The sequence below is a fragment of the Suncus etruscus genome, chromosome 2, assembly GCF_024139225.1.
Source record: "Suncus etruscus isolate mSunEtr1 chromosome 2, mSunEtr1.pri.cur, whole genome shotgun sequence".
Classification (NCBI taxonomy): Eukaryota; Metazoa; Chordata; class Mammalia; order Eulipotyphla; family Soricidae; genus Suncus; species Suncus etruscus.
Genome location: NC_064849.1, coordinates 150175875 through 150193337, shown reverse-complemented (window position 1 = coordinate 150193337; position 17463 = coordinate 150175875). Strand labels below are relative to the sequence as shown.

Here is a 17463-nt window from a genome sequence, read left to right as displayed (position 1 = left end):
AGTAAGATATATTGGTCTTTTGTAAAGCAAAGTATATAATGTTATAATTTTTAAATGTAGAACGTCAAAGTTCATAGCATCAGTTTGTCCATTAAAGTCAGCATGAAGGAGGCATATCTGTAGGGTTCCTGATAATCATTTAGGAATCTTGATGTCTCATTTTCTGGCCAACAGTTAAAACTTGTTACTTCTTTCTAGTTATATATGTTGTCTATGGGTGTATGCTTATATTTTGTTATGAGAGGAGAGAAAAGAATATAAACACAGAATGTCATAATGTTTCAAGTGCATCTCATTAAAATAATAAGTGTTTAATAATGCTGTTGATTATTTATAGAATGGTTTAATACATTGATTAGAAGGGAAATTTGTGGAGATTAAGGAATATAGTGTTTTAAAGTGTAAGAAAGTTAGAAATAATAGGAGATAATATGGGTAGGTACAAAATGAATGTTTTAAAATAAATAGCACTTGGATGACCTGGGACGTCAGAACCAGAGACAAGGGTATGTGTTTGTCAATATATCCTTCATGTTTTACAGACTCCTAAGGGAACAAGGGAAGATACAATTTCACCTTTTCTGTGCCAAAACATTTTAATTATATCTTCTTCCAACTACAGCGGTTCAGTAACCAAGGAGCTGACATTGATGCATGTGTTGATAAAGCTGCAAACATTCAAAATGAGATTAACAAAGATTTTGAGCAAAGGGTGACAGCTAATTTTGCACAGTATTCTGCATCTAATTCAGGCCAACGTAATAATAGAATATTTTATAGCTGTTTTGTTATTCAAAAGGACTTTTTTGATACATTTTCCTTATAGATATTTTGATATGGTAGTCAAAATTATCTATCCTATGGTTTAAAACTGTTTGCTTTTATGCTGTAACTGAAAAAGTATTAAAGGAAAGAACCTCTTTATTATTGTTTATTTTTAACCATACTTCATCCTTTAAACTCTTTAATTATTTTGAGCACACTAGCTATCAAAAGTATAGAAATACCAAGTAAACATATATTGTTTAATATATCTTAATGTGCACTAATAAAATGCCCAAGAAAAGTTATATTCAACTTATTTAATTAATAAAACTGTAGTTTCTTTATGTTCTTGAGCTCCTTTGAGCACATTTCAGTGTATTTCTTTACTCTTCTATTCTCTACTTGAAGGCAGCTGACAGTCTTCTTTCACTTTTCTTTTTGTTTGTGAAATTTTCTTTTCTTTTTTTTATCCACTCACTTCTCCATCTGCTTTCACTTTTGTTTGCTTGGGCCGTCTCTCATCCCAACTTGATAATGAGGAATGCAGTGTGACCCTGACCTCTATCAGCCCATGCATGACCTTTTGACTCTACCATATAACCTTTGACCTTCTCTTTGACAGCTTGATTAATTACCCTGTGTTATGATTTATGAGTAAGTGCTATGTAAAAATAATAGACAACAGGTGGTCCTCTGAAAACTTTTTGTGGCATGTTTTCTTTTACTGACTAACTTGATGAGCTATTTGAAGTTGGAAATTTAACTGGGATAATCTCTGTTCATTTATATGATATTTTTATACCATGGATCTAAATGGTAAAAATTAGGGGGCTTCAAGGTGAGGCCTGGTCAAGAAAAACATTATACAAAATATAAGAAGGGTGATGTTACCTAAATGCACATTAGGAAGAAGCACAAAAAAAGTCAAGTGCCATTTCAAGCGTTTCAGTCCCAGGTCACGTCTTGAGAAAATTACTGAAATAATGGAGGGTGCATTTTTCCAACAGAGTTGTAACTCCAATGCTATGTTTACTTTAACGCTTCACTAGTGAGTTCTGATTGGTTGTCATGACCTCATCTCACTGTTGCACCTAGCATGTTGCAACAGTGACATATACATACCCTCCTTGAGAAAAAAGATGTGAAGAAACACAGCGTACATCTCTCAAAGAAGATGAGTGGACAGCAGTTTGTCCATTTTAACCCAGAGGTAGATGTAGTTTAGGCTTTGGTTTCATCTTCTTTGAAGATGAGCACCTTTCTTTCTTCAAAATAAGCAATAGAATGTTAGACTTGAAAATTGTATTTGATAAATCTGGGTAAAATGAGTTTTTTCAGAGTTTTACCTGAAGACCATAAAGGTAGCTCCATATGTCAAAGTATTCTGCTCTGACCCTTGACCTTTGTTCAGATGTGACTTTTGACATTGGCAAGTTAATAAGCAAAGCTGAGCAGTTGCAGCTGATTTTTTATTAGTCAGCTTCAAGAAATTTGACTAGATATGGAATATTTTCCCAATATTTTATTGATAATAGGAAAATTTACTTGGATAAATCTTCAGCAAGCTTATCTGGTAGACTAAAGTTCTTTCGGTTTTGATCAGGCATTTAACATTTTTTCTATAAGAGAAATCTTCCTAATATGTGCATTTCTACACATGCTTTAATTTTCTATAGTAAAATATCCTCTTTACTCTTTGGTTGACATCACCTGTCTTTTTTGGATCTATCTGACACAAGCCATAGTCTATTGATTGATAAATGAACTACTATTTGCTATAAGACCATCTATATATTTTAAACTAAAGGAGACTTGAAGGATCATGTATTCTATTTTAAGTCATTGGAGCAGGTGCCAAACTTAATAAAGTGCTATCTATGGGGATGAAATTCTGAGGATATATGTTTAAGATTCCATAGTTCATACTTCATGGACAGAGATCAATATATGAACTATAGTCAGAGCTTGAAATGGATGAAAAGAGAACAAGATAAAGTTTACTTTATCCAATATCTATTTTGGGAGTCAACTTTTGGATCTACTAGATTGTCTGATCAAATATAAACTAATAAACAACCTGATGTATGCTTTGGCTCTGAAATATTGGATATTAAATTGATTTGGGTAAATCATTTTGAAGGTGCCTAAACTTTGGTTAGATAATGTTAGATAATCAGTGTTATCGTTTTATCTTGTTCACAATAACAGGCATTTCTATACATATTTGAAATAAATTTAATTATTTATCTTATATATTTAATAGTTCAATGAGTAATTCAGTAGAAAAGGAATGCTACTATGCAAATGTTTAAAGTTTTAAGCATTTGTTATAGGAACCTTCTATTGGAGTAGCAATGCTCAGCTCTTTAGTTGATGACTAGCTTTGTCATACCATTTTTTAAAACTTTCTGGGCACATTTATACCTCTGCTGGTATATCCTTTTACTTGGTTGATATACTAGCAATAGAAAGATTTATATTTTTAGTTGTGTTCCTATTTTATATGCATTAATTGATATTGCTCTATTTTAAATGCTTAAATTTGAATATTATCTTTTTTCAGCTTTGTGTTACTGAGTAACTGACTCTTGGATTCCATAATTTAATGGTGACATGGTAAAAATCTTTGTAGTGTTAGTATTTAAGGGCTATTTTGACAGAGTTTACTTGTGTTATAGAAAGGAAGGAAAAAATTACGTGTTTCCATACATATGTGGATAGAGCATGGAAATGGAACAGTTGATTTCATTTTATTGATTCAACTTTCGCTCATCACAAAATAGTAGACTGGTCTCAGAAAATTACATTAATTAAATTATCAGGAAATTTTTAATTGAAAAATATGTTTTTACAGAATGGTAATTGAATTTGTAACAAAAGCATTTATTAAAATTAGCTCTAATTTCTGTAAAAGATCTTCCTGAATAAATTCAGATTATTATTCCATTAATTAAATTGGCAGATTAAATAGCTAGGTAATAAAATATTTTAAGTAAATTGTATGTTGAAGAGAAATATTGTTAAAATCTAAATAATAAAATTATTTAATTGATTTATATAGTGAAAATTTAAAAATAGAATCATTTTTCATCTTTTGATGTCTCGGTGAAAAATTGACAACATGTCTTTATAAAATTGGACAAATGAGTCATGTAATTTTCACTTACATAATCGATAACTTAGACAAATACTACTTCTTTGGTGATTTATATGTGTGTGTTTTGTACTTATTTAGGTGGGACATATCAAATTTCAGATTTCATTTAAAGTAAGACTGACAAAATAGTATTTTTCATTCCATGACTTAAAAATATTGGAAGTAAAAGTTCTCTCCAGTAAACTTAATATTATGGAAACTGTTTCTAGTAACTAAATTAAAAGTGGTGAACAGTTTTATAATCCAGCAAATATAAAGTTTGTACGGAAAGTTTACCTTTATTTGAAATTCATTCATTGTGCCAAGTTGAGGCTGTCAGTCTATCAATTTGCTCAGAATTACTTTGTTACCTTGAGTTTAGATAATTTTTTGGTCTTGTTTAAATGTACTGTGTAACTATTCTCATCTCTAAGAATTCTCAGATTCTGTTCTGGATTTGCTAACAATAACTCATGTATAAGTATGAGATGAGAAGTAGAGAGGGGGGAGAGAAAGGGAGAGAGGGAGAGAGAGAGAAGAGAGAGATCAGAGAGTTTCTGAATTTGCTAACACTAACTCATGTGTAACTATGAGAGAGGAGCATGCGTGTGTGTGTGTGTGTGTGTGTGTGTGTGTGTGTGTGTGTGTGTGTGTGTTTAAAGTTCATTTCACTCAGAGAAGGCAGGGAAGAAACATGACAGGAGACCACTTACTCACGGTACAGAATCTAGTAAGGAGGCAATTTTCTTTTTGGCCTATGGTGACCTTTTTTGACTATGTTCCTTACACCAGAGACAGTGTAGTGAATGCCTCCATTTCACCCTGTTTAGCCGAGTGCAACAGTGTTCTTTAACTTACTTTTGGTGGGAGGAGAAGTTATAACTGAAATTTGAGAAGGGCGTGAAAAGTTGTAAGAGGCACAAGCAAGAGGGTAGGAACTTACTTCAAATGTGATTTTAATAACTAGTCAAGTGTGTCCAACTGTAGAAAAGTGACAATCTGTCTACCTGACAGTGATCACAATGAAATACAAGACTTTTGAATAGCTCTATAGATTAGAATAAAGCTGGACCAAATAAACTATCTTTTGTTGGTAAAACTTTGACTTACCAGCTAAGAAACTACAATAAAAAATGAAAAGAAGCCTTCTTTGAAGTAGTACATTTAAATTTTGAAATTTATAAAGCATTTTATAAGCCATTCTTGAAGAAGTGTTTATCTTAAACTTTGATTTGAAATGTATTGAAGAATATGTGGTATTTGTTAGTTTGGTATGTGCTATATAGTTTTCATGTACAAGACAAATATATCTTAATTAAAAGTTCTATTATTAAATTCAGAATTTCAGTGATCTTGAAAAATCCTTGAATTATTTTGTGATTTTATATAATATAATTATTTGATGGGTGGAAGGGGAAAGGGTGAAATGTAAATTCAAGTACTCCCTATGACTTTTTGTGTAGTTTATAAAATTGACTATTAAAAAAGCCAGTTATGTCTCAAAAACCTAGGTATGTTTAGTATTGCAGTGTACTTTATATTAAGATTATTGAGCTTATACTAATATTGGTTTAGCATCATCACTATCAGGCTTTAAAAAATCCTATTGGGGAGACAAAAATGAACTAAATTTTAAACTTAAATTAAAAATTTAAACACTACAGTATAGTTGGGGAGGGGAATGACTTGTTTTTGTAAGCATGAGGTATTTTTAAACTTTATTTTCCTTTACATTTTATGTCTTTATTTTACTGTAATCAGCACATGTTTTAAATGTGATCTTAGAGATTTTACTCAGTAAGATTGGGATACCCACAGTACAGACTTGGATAGAAAAGATAAAGATCTATATTAGCTTTGAAATTTTGTATCTACCTGTTAATTATGTTTCCATAACTATAACCATATAAATGTTTTCCCTTGCTAGGATGAAACTATACCCCAAAGTATATTTTTAAATCTTTTTTAAAGGTTTCTTGTTTTTATTGTCAACTTTGGAACATAATTTCTAGTACTGTACTTAATTTAAAAATAAAGAAAATATTTATGGTAAATGAAAAACTTTAGAAATTTCAGAATTGGAATTACATTAGAACAGAATACTAGTTTTTGTTTTATTATTTGTGTGTCTTCCTGAAAAAAAAATAAAGAAATTAAAATTCTAAGGTGCATAGGTGAAAATTAGATAATTCTGTTAGTATACATACAAATATATATACATGTATATGAACATATCTGTAGAATGTTAGATAAGCTTTATTCATTTTTAATGTTTAAATGGAAAATGTTTTTCAAAGCACAATTATAAAGAAGAAAAATCCAGTGAAATGTGATTTGAATTTTAAACTTAAGTTTCAATGTTGTTATCTCGATTAATATTATTAAAATTATTAAAAGTATATTTACTTCAAATTTATTTGAGTCATTTTGGGGATTTTGGGAGATTAAAGTACTTTTTAGTGTAAAGTTTATAATCTTCAAATCGCAATTGTCATTTTGTTCTCGACAACTCTACTTATTTATTCCCATAATACAAGCATACAATTTTAAATGTATTTCTTTTGTAAAAAAAATTCAAACTAATTTTTAAGAAAAATATTTTAATGAACATATACCATATCAAGTTACTTAATATCAGATTTAAGAACTTTTCTTATGAACTGAATTGGTTTCTGAGACCAAATTTCGCTGCTTCTTTGCTTTCAAAACAGGAAGGTTATGGAGTGATAGTACTGAATCCTAATGAAAACTATATTGAAGTAGAAAAGCCGAAGATACACTTACAGTCTTCTTCTGACAGTTCAGATGAACCTGCAGAAAAACGGGAAAGAAAAGATAAAGTCTCTAAAGAAACAAAGAAGCGACGTGATTTCTATGAGAAGTATCGTAACCCCCAAAGAGAAAAGGATATGATGCAGTTGTATATCCGAGTAAGTAATAAGCCAGATCATTAGTTTTCTTTATTACTTCCTTTATTTATATTTTATTCAATTTACTTTATTTTTAAACTGTTGATCCTTTCCTTTCTAACAATATTCTTATGTGTTGCACAAGATGTTTTAACCAATCTAGGTGAGATATTTTATTCAAAATTACAAATCATGTCATTATTATTTTATTGTGATGTTTTGTCTAAGTCTCAAATGCAGTTAATAATGCACTGCACAAAACATCAGTCTTCCTCTTGGTGACAGTAGTTTTAATGCATTGTTTTCCTAAAAGCATCCATTCATCGTCTGCTTAACTTCTGATGGCAGATGGAAGGAGAAAGAGTAATTAATATCTTAAGAAATATTGGAGTTAAGATTGTTTGGGGAGAGTGGAATGAAGAAACTCTGTCCTTTGCTCTTTTTACCCAGGGAACCTTTGCACTTTGTAATGCTGATAGCATGGGGTTATTACAGCACTGCTGCCCAAGGAGTCCTTATTTTGTGGAGGGCACAATTTCTTTTGTGCTGTGTTACATTCTGCATGATATACGTATTGTGTGTTTTATATATGTATATATGAGACACCTTCATGTAATTATCAAAGCCTTATTATGGATGCTAGAACTAGTAGGCAATAGTAAAGCATGTCAGAAGTGCTGCTGGCTAAGTAAAATAGTGAATTGATATGTTCTTCAAAAAGTGAGCAGTTCAGAACATTTAAACAGACAAATTAACATTTTATGAATTATACTGTAAGACAACAGTAAAGTTCAGATCATTCCACTTGAGCTATTTTTACATTTACTTTAAAAGCTCATGAATACAATATTTTATATACCTTTGAGGGGAAATGTGTAGCTGTCTGTATTACTTTTTTATACTTCTAGTTTCATGGCATAATCACTATATTTCTGGGAACCATACTGCAGATATTAAGATATTCAAAATAATTTATTATGGATCAGTTTACTGAGTACAATGTGACAATTAAACAATAGTGAGAACAGCATCTAATCCTCAAGACCCCCTACCCCACTCCTGCCCAAAGTGTATTTAGACCATGATTACTAAAAACATACCATAGGGGTGAGGCAAATTTAAATTTCGAAAAAGTATTTTACTAATGTACTGTTTAAAAAATAAAACTGATGTTTTATTTGCAGCCAATAAGTCAATTGTTTCTTCTAATGCAGTTAGTTATCTAGCTTTCTTTCTTTCCTCTGAATGCAGTAGGGTTGTGAAGTCACCATCTCTATCAATGTCCTAATCTGCCTGTCAAATGATCCAGTCTGTCAACTATCATCTTATGAAAGAATTAAAATCGCCTGTTCTGTCTAGCTTCCAAAATTAATTATATAAAGGTTTTTGAAATATATTGTGATTGAATGTTCACTTGCCTACCTAAGACAAAATGAATTTGTATAGTTTTTATTTCCTCTTAAACATATTTGCCTATCATGTGTACAGTTTTCAAATCTATTTCTGATATCTCTCTTGTAGCTGTTAGTCATCCTTTTTAGTTTTTCTTTATCACTGTTACTCTGATTTTTGTTTTTGTTCTCTTGTATAAGTGTATTTTCTTTCCTCTGTTTTTCACATCTGTTAGATTTATTCCTTCTTCCATTATTTTCCTTCCCCAAAGGGGGGGGGATCTTTTTATGTTTCTTTATTACCACGATTTGATCTTTCCCTTTGTCTTTTTTCTTTTATTCTTTTATCTCTCTTTTACTACTACCATATTTACTTATGTCCTTGTCATATATTCCTTACTCTTTTTTGCTCCATTTTATTAATCAAAGTAGGATCCCATTGAAAGCACTAAAAATCTAAATGAAGTTATATAGATTACACAACTTTATACCTATAATTTTGGTTACAATTTTTTTTTAAGCAGACAAACCTCTGTCCTCTCCAAAATCCCAAATCATACAAGAAAGTAGACAGTCTCAGCATCTTCAAACATTTCTAGTTAGTTAGGCATGTTCCTTTAATAGAAAAGAAAAGAATGGCTCATTTATGCACAACATTGTAATACTTAGCTGTTTTTGATCAACAAAGAAGTGACTTCTAGTAAATTTTCTTCTCTCTACATATCTCCAAATAATGATATTCTGTAATTTTTAGACATAGAGCTGCTATTAATGGAAATAAATTAACTTTCATTAATATATTCCTAACCATATACATTTTAAAATTCATCAACTATTCTTGGGAAACCCATTAAGCAAATTAGGATTAAGGATTGAAATCAGGGCATCTAATTTTCTTCTTCTTCTTCTTTTTTTTTTTTTTTTGTTTGATGCTCAGGGGTTTCTCTTGGCTAAGTGCTCAGAAATTGCCCCTGGCTTGGGGGGACCATATGGGACACCGGGGGATGGAACCACGGTCCTTCCTTGGCTTGCTCTTGCAAGGCAGACACCTTACCTCTAGCGCCACCTCACCGGCCCCGAGATCTAATTTTCATATTTTTTGCCCATATCTTTTTTGCCACAGGGTTCTAATTGGTTGAAAACAAATATGCATTTAAGATATAAACATTATGCAAGTTAAGTAAAAGCATGATTTGATATAGTAACCTCTAATGGTTATGTGGATTTTTGAGTAACAATTTTAATACATATTAAATTCCAGTAAATATTTTATATAAAAATATAATTAATAACAAACACATATATGAAATATGTTTTTTTCTTTTTTATTATGCTCTGTGGCTATATTATGCAATGTGTAGGCACTATTCCTGACTCAGTGATTGTGGGTCAAGTTAGGTAGTACTTAGAGGAATGTGATAACGGAAACCTAGAACTCAATGTGCAAGTCATGCTAAGCCCGTTGAGCTAAGTTTCCAGTCCCTATATTTCCATATAAAGAACTGCTAATATCTATTTAATTTTATTAGTATGGAGACTGAGAATCAAATCTTTATAATTTTCCTAAAAGTCATCTAACTCTTTTATATAAAATCCATGAAGGCAGAGACTTTGTTTTGCCTCCTACAATAGCCTTTAAGACTAAAACAGAGACTTCATAATAAATATTTCAGAACAGTCATGATAAATTTTATTGAATAAGTGAAGTAGTTGATTAAGATTTAAATTTTCAAACTCCTGTGGCAAACTACTATGAATTTCAAATTACTATGTCTTAGCATTGTACAGATTTAATGTAATCCCTCTAAAGATACCCATGACATTCTTCAAAGAAGTGAATCAAACACTTATGAAATTCATCTGGAACAATAAACACCCTCTAATAGCTAAAGCACACCTTGGGAAAAGAAATATGGGAGGCATTACTTTCCCCAACATTAAACTGTATTGCAAAGCAATAATTATCAAAACAGCCTGGTATTGGAATAAAGACAGACCCTCAGATCAGTGGAATAGGCTTGAGTACTCAGAGAATGTTCCCCAGACATACAAGCATTTAATTTTTGACAAAGGAGCAAGAAATCTTAAATGGAGCCGGGAAAGCCTCTTTAACAAGTGATGTTGGCACAACTGGTTAGCCACTTGCAAAAATGTGAACCCAACTAATACCATGTATGAAGGTAAAATCCAAATAGATTAAAGACTTTTGATATCAGACCTGAAACCATAAGGTATAAAGAACATAAGGTATATATATAAGGTATATATATATATAGAAACACTCCATGATATTGAGACTAAAGGTCTCTTCAAGGAGGAAACTGCACTCTCCAAACAAGTGGAAGCAGAGAAAAACAAATAGGAATATATTAAGCTGAGAAGCTTCTGTACCTCAAAGGAAATAGTGCCCAGGATACAAGAGCTACCCACTGAGTGAGAGAAACTATTCATCCACAGAGATTGCTGCACATCATAAAGAATGAGAACAAGCAGTGCTGGTGGGGATATGGAGAGAAAGGAACTCTTATTCACTGCTGGTGGGAATGCCATTTAGTCCAGCCTTTATGGAAAGCAATTTGTAGATTCCTCCAAAACCTGGAAATTGAGCTCCCCTACGATCCAGCTATATCACTTCTAGGGATATACCCTAGGAACACAAAAATACAATACAAAAATCTCTTCCTCACACCTACATTCATTGCTGTGCTATTTATAATAGTAGGGTCAATGGCAAAAAGATTAAACCTTTATCTAGATATTTCTATATATCATAACCTGTAATGTAAGAATGAAGGGTATTCTGGTATCATACTGGATCTTAAGAGAAAAGTAATCAAACTCAAGAAGATTGCCATTTAAAATTTCTTTACTGTGTTCAGGTGTGATTCAGACAAAATGAACTAGGTTGAACAGTTTAATCTTGGGATGAAACTGCTTGAATATCTCTCCCTTAAATTGAGACTTAAATATGGGCTCTGATGATGGGAAGTAAAGAAGAGGGATTCAATCCAGCATATTAAGTAACAATAACAACAACAGAAGCCGCCATAACAACAACAAAAGCCGCCAGGCGTGACAGCAGAAAGTTACATGGCTAAAGAAAGAAAAATATAAATGCGGAGGAGACACATTTCAGAATAGGAATCTTGGCTGAGATTGGCATTACACGTTGAAGATACTAAAATATTTATGGATTGATTGCTTGTTGACATCCATCAAAAATCTTATTCCTTAATATTTGTGATACTTGATATCTAGTGTTTTAATTTTTAAGCATTCAGATGTTTTTTTGCTGTTGTTCATAAGCAGCCCAAATTGGAAATTATAACAAAAAGATTTTAATTTAAAAATATTTTATTGATACACTGTGTTTTACAGTCTTATTAATAATAGTTATTATACATAGAATTTCAACATCACATAACACCAAATAATAAAATGATTTTAATGCTCTAACTTCTTTATGTCCACAATACTGATGAAGACTAATAAATATTTTATTTTGTTTTGTATTTTTCTTTGTTGGTAATTCCACCAGAGTTATTTCTTGCTAATGTTTTCACAACCAAATTCAATTTATGTATGTTGCAATCAATAATTGTTTAATTTCTGGAACAACTTAATTTTCCTGGTGTTTTCCAGTATGAATCTTTTTTTCTGGCATCCATTAAATATCCAAAATCACCTTTCAGATATTTGCAAATATCTAGTATACATATAGGCCAGAAGTACAGTAGAAAGCAGGTCTAAAATTGTTAATATTAACAAAGCATGCTTTTTACTTATTATATGAATATAAATGGATATGGTTAACTTTTGGATTGTATAGCATATTTCTAATATATTAGGAGTAGAGCCTGAGAGATCAAAGTACGTGCTATTTCATGTGGCAACTTTTCTTAACTATGAAATAATGTACTTTCTGGCATATATTATGGCTTATTAAGGGGATTGATTTGGTCTAGGCAATAAACATCATGTCAGACATGCCTGGCAGGAAAACCTGCTTAATATGTTTTGTAATAAGATGGAATTTTTTGTTCTTGAAAACATCTGCCAACTGAATTCAAGAGTGAAGACAGAAAATGTCATCAATTTACTGGTAATCCTATAAATTTAGTTTCTTTTTAAGCAACACATATCAAGATACACAAAATTTCCAGTGTTAATCACCGCTGGTTATAGTACTTTGTAAAATGATGAAACAAAAACATTTTATTTTTATATAATGTGCTAATTAATTCATAATGAATTTTAATATTTCAACTGATAAAATTTTAACAAGCATCTTGCCAACAGATCATTTTTAAAGCATCTGTTTTTTAATGTGTTGGGTTGAGAATGGAGTCAAATGGCTAAATATGTACATATATTCTTTTAAAAAAACATATTTCCACCCCCATAATTATAGATACACTAAATATTTCCTCTTAGACCACCAGGGACTGCTGCTGTTCATAATGGATTTTTGCAGTCCTCAGATACTCAGTATCCTTAGATACTCTAATCCGATTGCTGTCTTTTCTTCTTGTTTCTTTCCTCAACACAAATCTTAAAATAGAATTGGGAAGAAAACACAATACACTTAACCAATAGCTTAAAATCAATATTAAAAATTTATCTTTTTAGGAGCCAGAGCGATAGCACAGTGGCGGGGCATTGGCCTTGCATGCAGCCAACCCAGGACAGACATGGCTTCGATCCCCTGCAATCCATATGGTCTCCTGAGCTTGCCAGGTGTTATTTCTGAGCACAGAGTCAGGAATAACTTCTGAGCGCTGCCAGGTGTGGCCTAAAAACAAACAAACAAACAAATGCTCATTTTAAGCATTTTCTGTTCTAAGTAAGACATTTGTATTTTTTCAAATGAACTTAGAATCTATAATCATTAAAGGTAGATTGTGACAATAGTTGCAAAAATAAATAAAAAAATTTTAGTATGTGAATAATTTTCAGTTATACAACAGATAGTATAGAAAGAATATTAAAAGTACAATCTGATAAACCAATGTTACATCCCACTCCTCCATGTAATGTAGCATGAACTCCTATAATGCATTTATTTTATTTATTTGAGTTTTTTTTACTACTTTATTTTTTTTCCATTGGGGTATCATTATTTCACAGAAGTTTATGTTTTAGGAGTTCAGTACTACCATAGTTTCCATATACCTCCACCAAAGTCTACCCCTTTTTGGTAGCCTCAGATCTGTAACAGTTGAAGGACTTGTTTTCATTTCCCATTGTATATTGCCTTCCTTCATTTCTTTTTTAGTCTGCAGATGAGTATTATTATACAGTATTTGTCGTTCTCTTTCTGACATTTCATCTAGTGTGACCCCACTCCAGTTCCATTCAGATTGTGGGAATGGCAGTATTTTGTTATAATATTCCATTGAAATATATGTTCCATCCTCTTTATCTACTCATTTGTTGTTTGATACTTGACTATTTCCCAAATCTTTGGTACTGTAAAGAGCACTAAAATAAACATAGATATTCATGTATCTCTTCAAATTAGTGTTTTAGTGTTCTTTGTACAGATACCTTGGAGTGGAATTACTACATTGGATGTTAAATCTATTTTTAATAGTTTGCGAGATCTCCAACATGTTTTCCATTGTTGAGGGCCTTATTAGCTTGGATATGAAATCCGTGCATATATATGTTGTACAAATAGTTTCTCTTCTTCAGCAGTGATAGTTTCACTGTACATAAACTTTTACATTATATGTAATCTCATTTGCTTATTTCTCATTTTGCTTCACTTGACAATTGAGTTAAATCACCAAAGTTATGACTTAGGGTCCAGAGAAATAGTACAGTGGATGTGGAGCTTGCCTTGCATGTAGCAAAGCTAAATTCAATCTCTGGTGTGCCTGGCACCATATATAGTCCCAAGCATTGCCAAGAGTAAGCCCTGAGCACAATCCAGTGTGCCTCCTTCCCCCCAAAAAACAATTAAGTCAGTAGCATACAGTGTTTGGCCTATGTTTTTTAATATATATTTTATGATTGGACCCCAAACTCTATTATTATTATTATCCATTTTGAATTAACTTTATGCATGCTGTAATATAATGATCCAATTTCATTCATTTGAATCACTAGCTTTCCTAGTGATTTCCTAGTGCACCATTTGTGGAAGAGACATTCTTTTCACCATTTTATACTCTTGACTCCTTTGTGATAAATTAACTTCTTATATACAAGTCTTAATTTCTGGGCTTTCTGTTTCATTACTTTATGTGTCTGTTTTTATTTTCATTCACAGTTTTGTTTATAATAGTTATAATTTAAAGTTGGAGAAACTTATTCCTCTCATTTAGTTTGTCAGGATCGCTTTTGCCATTTAGAGTTCTTTATGGTTGCATTCCAGTCTTGCTTTTGTTTGCTCTGTTCTTGAAAATGTGTTGGAAATTTGACAGACATTTCATTGAATGTGCATGATTTGTAGTGGATATCCATTTTAACAATATTCTTTAAATTGGTGAACATGGGAAATTTCTCTATGTCTTTGGATGACTTTCAGATTATTTGAATGTAGGTGTGGGCTTAAGAGTAGGAAAGGAGTCTTCTCATTAGGAGACCCATGTGCCCCACGAGAGATTTTAGCTTGGTCCTGAGAATTTGGTGTTTTTCAGACCCTGCTGCTGTTTATATAGGATTTTTTGCTGTCCTCAAATGCTGAATACCCGTCAAACCAACGTATCTTTTAAATATTTGTCTATTGTTTCTAGTACTTTTTGGGTTGTTTTTTTTTTTTTGGCCACACCTGGTGATGCTCAGGTGTTACTCCTGGCTATGACCTCAGAAATTGCTCCTGGCTTAGAAGACCATATGAGATGCTGAGGGATCAAACTTGCAGTCTGACCTAGGCTAGCACCACAGGGCAGATGCCTTACCACTCCGAGTCATTGCTCTGGCCCCAAAAGTCTATCTTTTTGTTTCTTTGTTTTTTTGAGCCACACCTGCCATTCAGGGCTTACTCCTGGCTCTGCACTCAGAAATTCATGCTGGCAGGTTTTGGGATCAGATGGGATGCTTGGGATCGAGACCAGGCCGGCCTTGTGCAAGGCAAATGCCCTACCTGCTGTGCTATCAGTCAGGCCTGTTTCTAATAATTTTAACTTATTTTTTCATATATAAGATCTTTTTAAGCACCATTACAAGCATGATTACAAGCATGATTGTAGTTGGGTTTCAGTCATAAACAATACCCCCCTTTGTGGTGGGAATGTTGCACTATTATTTCTAATAAATTTTAAATTGCGGGCCCGGAGAGATAGCACAGCGGTGTTTGCCTTGCAAGCAGCCGATCCAGAACCAAAGGGGGTTGGTTCGAATCCCGGTGTCCCATATGGTCCCCCGTGCCTGCCAGGAGCAATTTCTGAGCAGATAGCCAGGAGTAACCCCTGAGCACCGCTGGGTGTGACCCAAAAACAAAAACAAAAAAACAAAAACAAAAAAAAATTTTAAATTGCATTGCTAATTTTCCATTATGTGATGAAGTCTTCTGCATTTTCTGTTTGTTACTTCTTTCTTTGGGGGGGGGTCTTGGGGGGCACAACCGTGATACTCAGTGGTTACTCCTGGCTATATGCTCAGAAATTGCTCCTGGCTGGGGACCATTAGGGATGCCAAGGATTGAACCCAGGTCTGACCCGAGTCAGCATGTGTAAGGCAAATACCCTACCTTTGCATTGCTTCGACCCCTGTTACTTCTTTCTTATTTGGATCCTTTTATTTCTTTCTCTTTGCTTAATTACTATGACAAGGATTTCCTTTTTTTTTTTAAATATAATTTTTATTTTGAACATAGTGGCTTACATATTGTTGACAATAATATTTTAGGTACATATTTACATAAAATCAGGGGGATTCCCATCACTGATTTGTCCTCTCTACACCTCCATTTTGGTCCTACCTCCCAAATTCTCCTCCCACACCCCCGGGGCTGCTAGAAAATGTGGTCCCCTCTGTACCTAGTTTACTACTTAGTAGTCTTGCACCTGTTTGGTCTTGGTGCCTCCCTTTTTTCCCCCTCTAACTGGGAGGCAGGACTAGATAGTTCAAGTTATGCGGTTTTGTTTGAAGAAAAGTAATAAACTGGGGTAAAAGTCCAATACGCCGAAAATGGGCGGGATCCTTCTAGAGAGGCTTTCATCATCGCTTTGAAAGATGAAGGAGAAAAATAAGGTGTAACAGCCCAACAGTACAAAAAGAAGTGAATTACCAAGACAAGGATTTCTAATACTGTGCTCCATAATAATAAGATTGGACAGCCTTGTATTTACCTGATTTTGGAAAAAATCTTCCAGTTTTCCAGCTTTGATTGTATAATTGTAATTTGTCCTTTTTTGTTAAGATTTTTATTATGTTGCATTATATTCATTGTCCATAATTTTTAGGGAATTTTTCTTATAAATGGATGTTGAATCATGTCAAAAATTTTCCCAGAATCTATTGTTATAATCATATGTTCTTCATATTTCCTTTTGTTGGTATGATATGTTACGTTAATTGATTTACATGTCAGTGCATCCTTACATCCCTGAAATAATTCCTCTGTAGTTGTAGTATATGATATTTTTGATGTACTTTAAAGTCAGTTTATTGAGGATATCTTTATGTTGATAATGAATAATGGTTTGTAGTGTTGTCTGTGTGTGTGTGTGAGTGAGTGAATGATATTTATCTGCCTTTTAGTTTCAGGTATTGTTGGCCTCATCAACAGTATTTAGAATATTCCTTTCCTTCAGTTTTCTTTTATGTTTTTATTTTCTTTGACCTCTAGGACAGAAAACTGGAACTCTTCGATGGTTTTTATAACTCACTAGTAGGACTATCTTGATCTGGTCTTTTGTTTGGGAAGATAAGTTTATTTTCTGATTCAGTCTTGAAAGGTCATCTCATTGTAAAACTTGATCTCTTCTAGATTCTCTAATTTGACAGTTATTTATAGTAATCCCTTATATGATTCTTTGTATGTTTTTGGTAACTGTTGCATTTTATTTCTGATATTATTAGGCATTTCTTCATTTCAAAAATAAGCCTTCAGCACTGCTGGGTGTGGCTTCTTTCAAAATAATAAAGTTAAATAAAATAGTCCATGGTACCTAAGTCTCTAAGTAATTTATAGTCAGGAAAATACATTTATTAAAATAATTTTTAAAAAATCTTCCTTTTGTGAGTTATATAAGATCAAATCTAAAGTAAAAAAACATAGATAAAATTTTTATTATAAGCTATGGAATCTTAC

The 17463-nt window shown here is 32.5% G+C and overlaps 1 protein-coding gene across 3 annotated transcripts in view; it reads left to right on the top strand.

The window, feature by feature from the left end:
• The window catches only part of FAM172A (family with sequence similarity 172 member A), a 446910-nt gene that overhangs the window by 137026 nt on the left and 292421 nt on the right, over positions 1-17463 (top strand). For all 3 annotated transcript variants that reach the window (XM_049769145.1, XM_049769144.1, XM_049769146.1), the window contains one exon: positions 6613-6831. In XM_049769145.1, coding sequence (XP_049625102.1) covers positions 6613-6831 — 219 coding nt within the window. The remainder of the gene's footprint in view (positions 1-6612; positions 6832-17463) is intronic.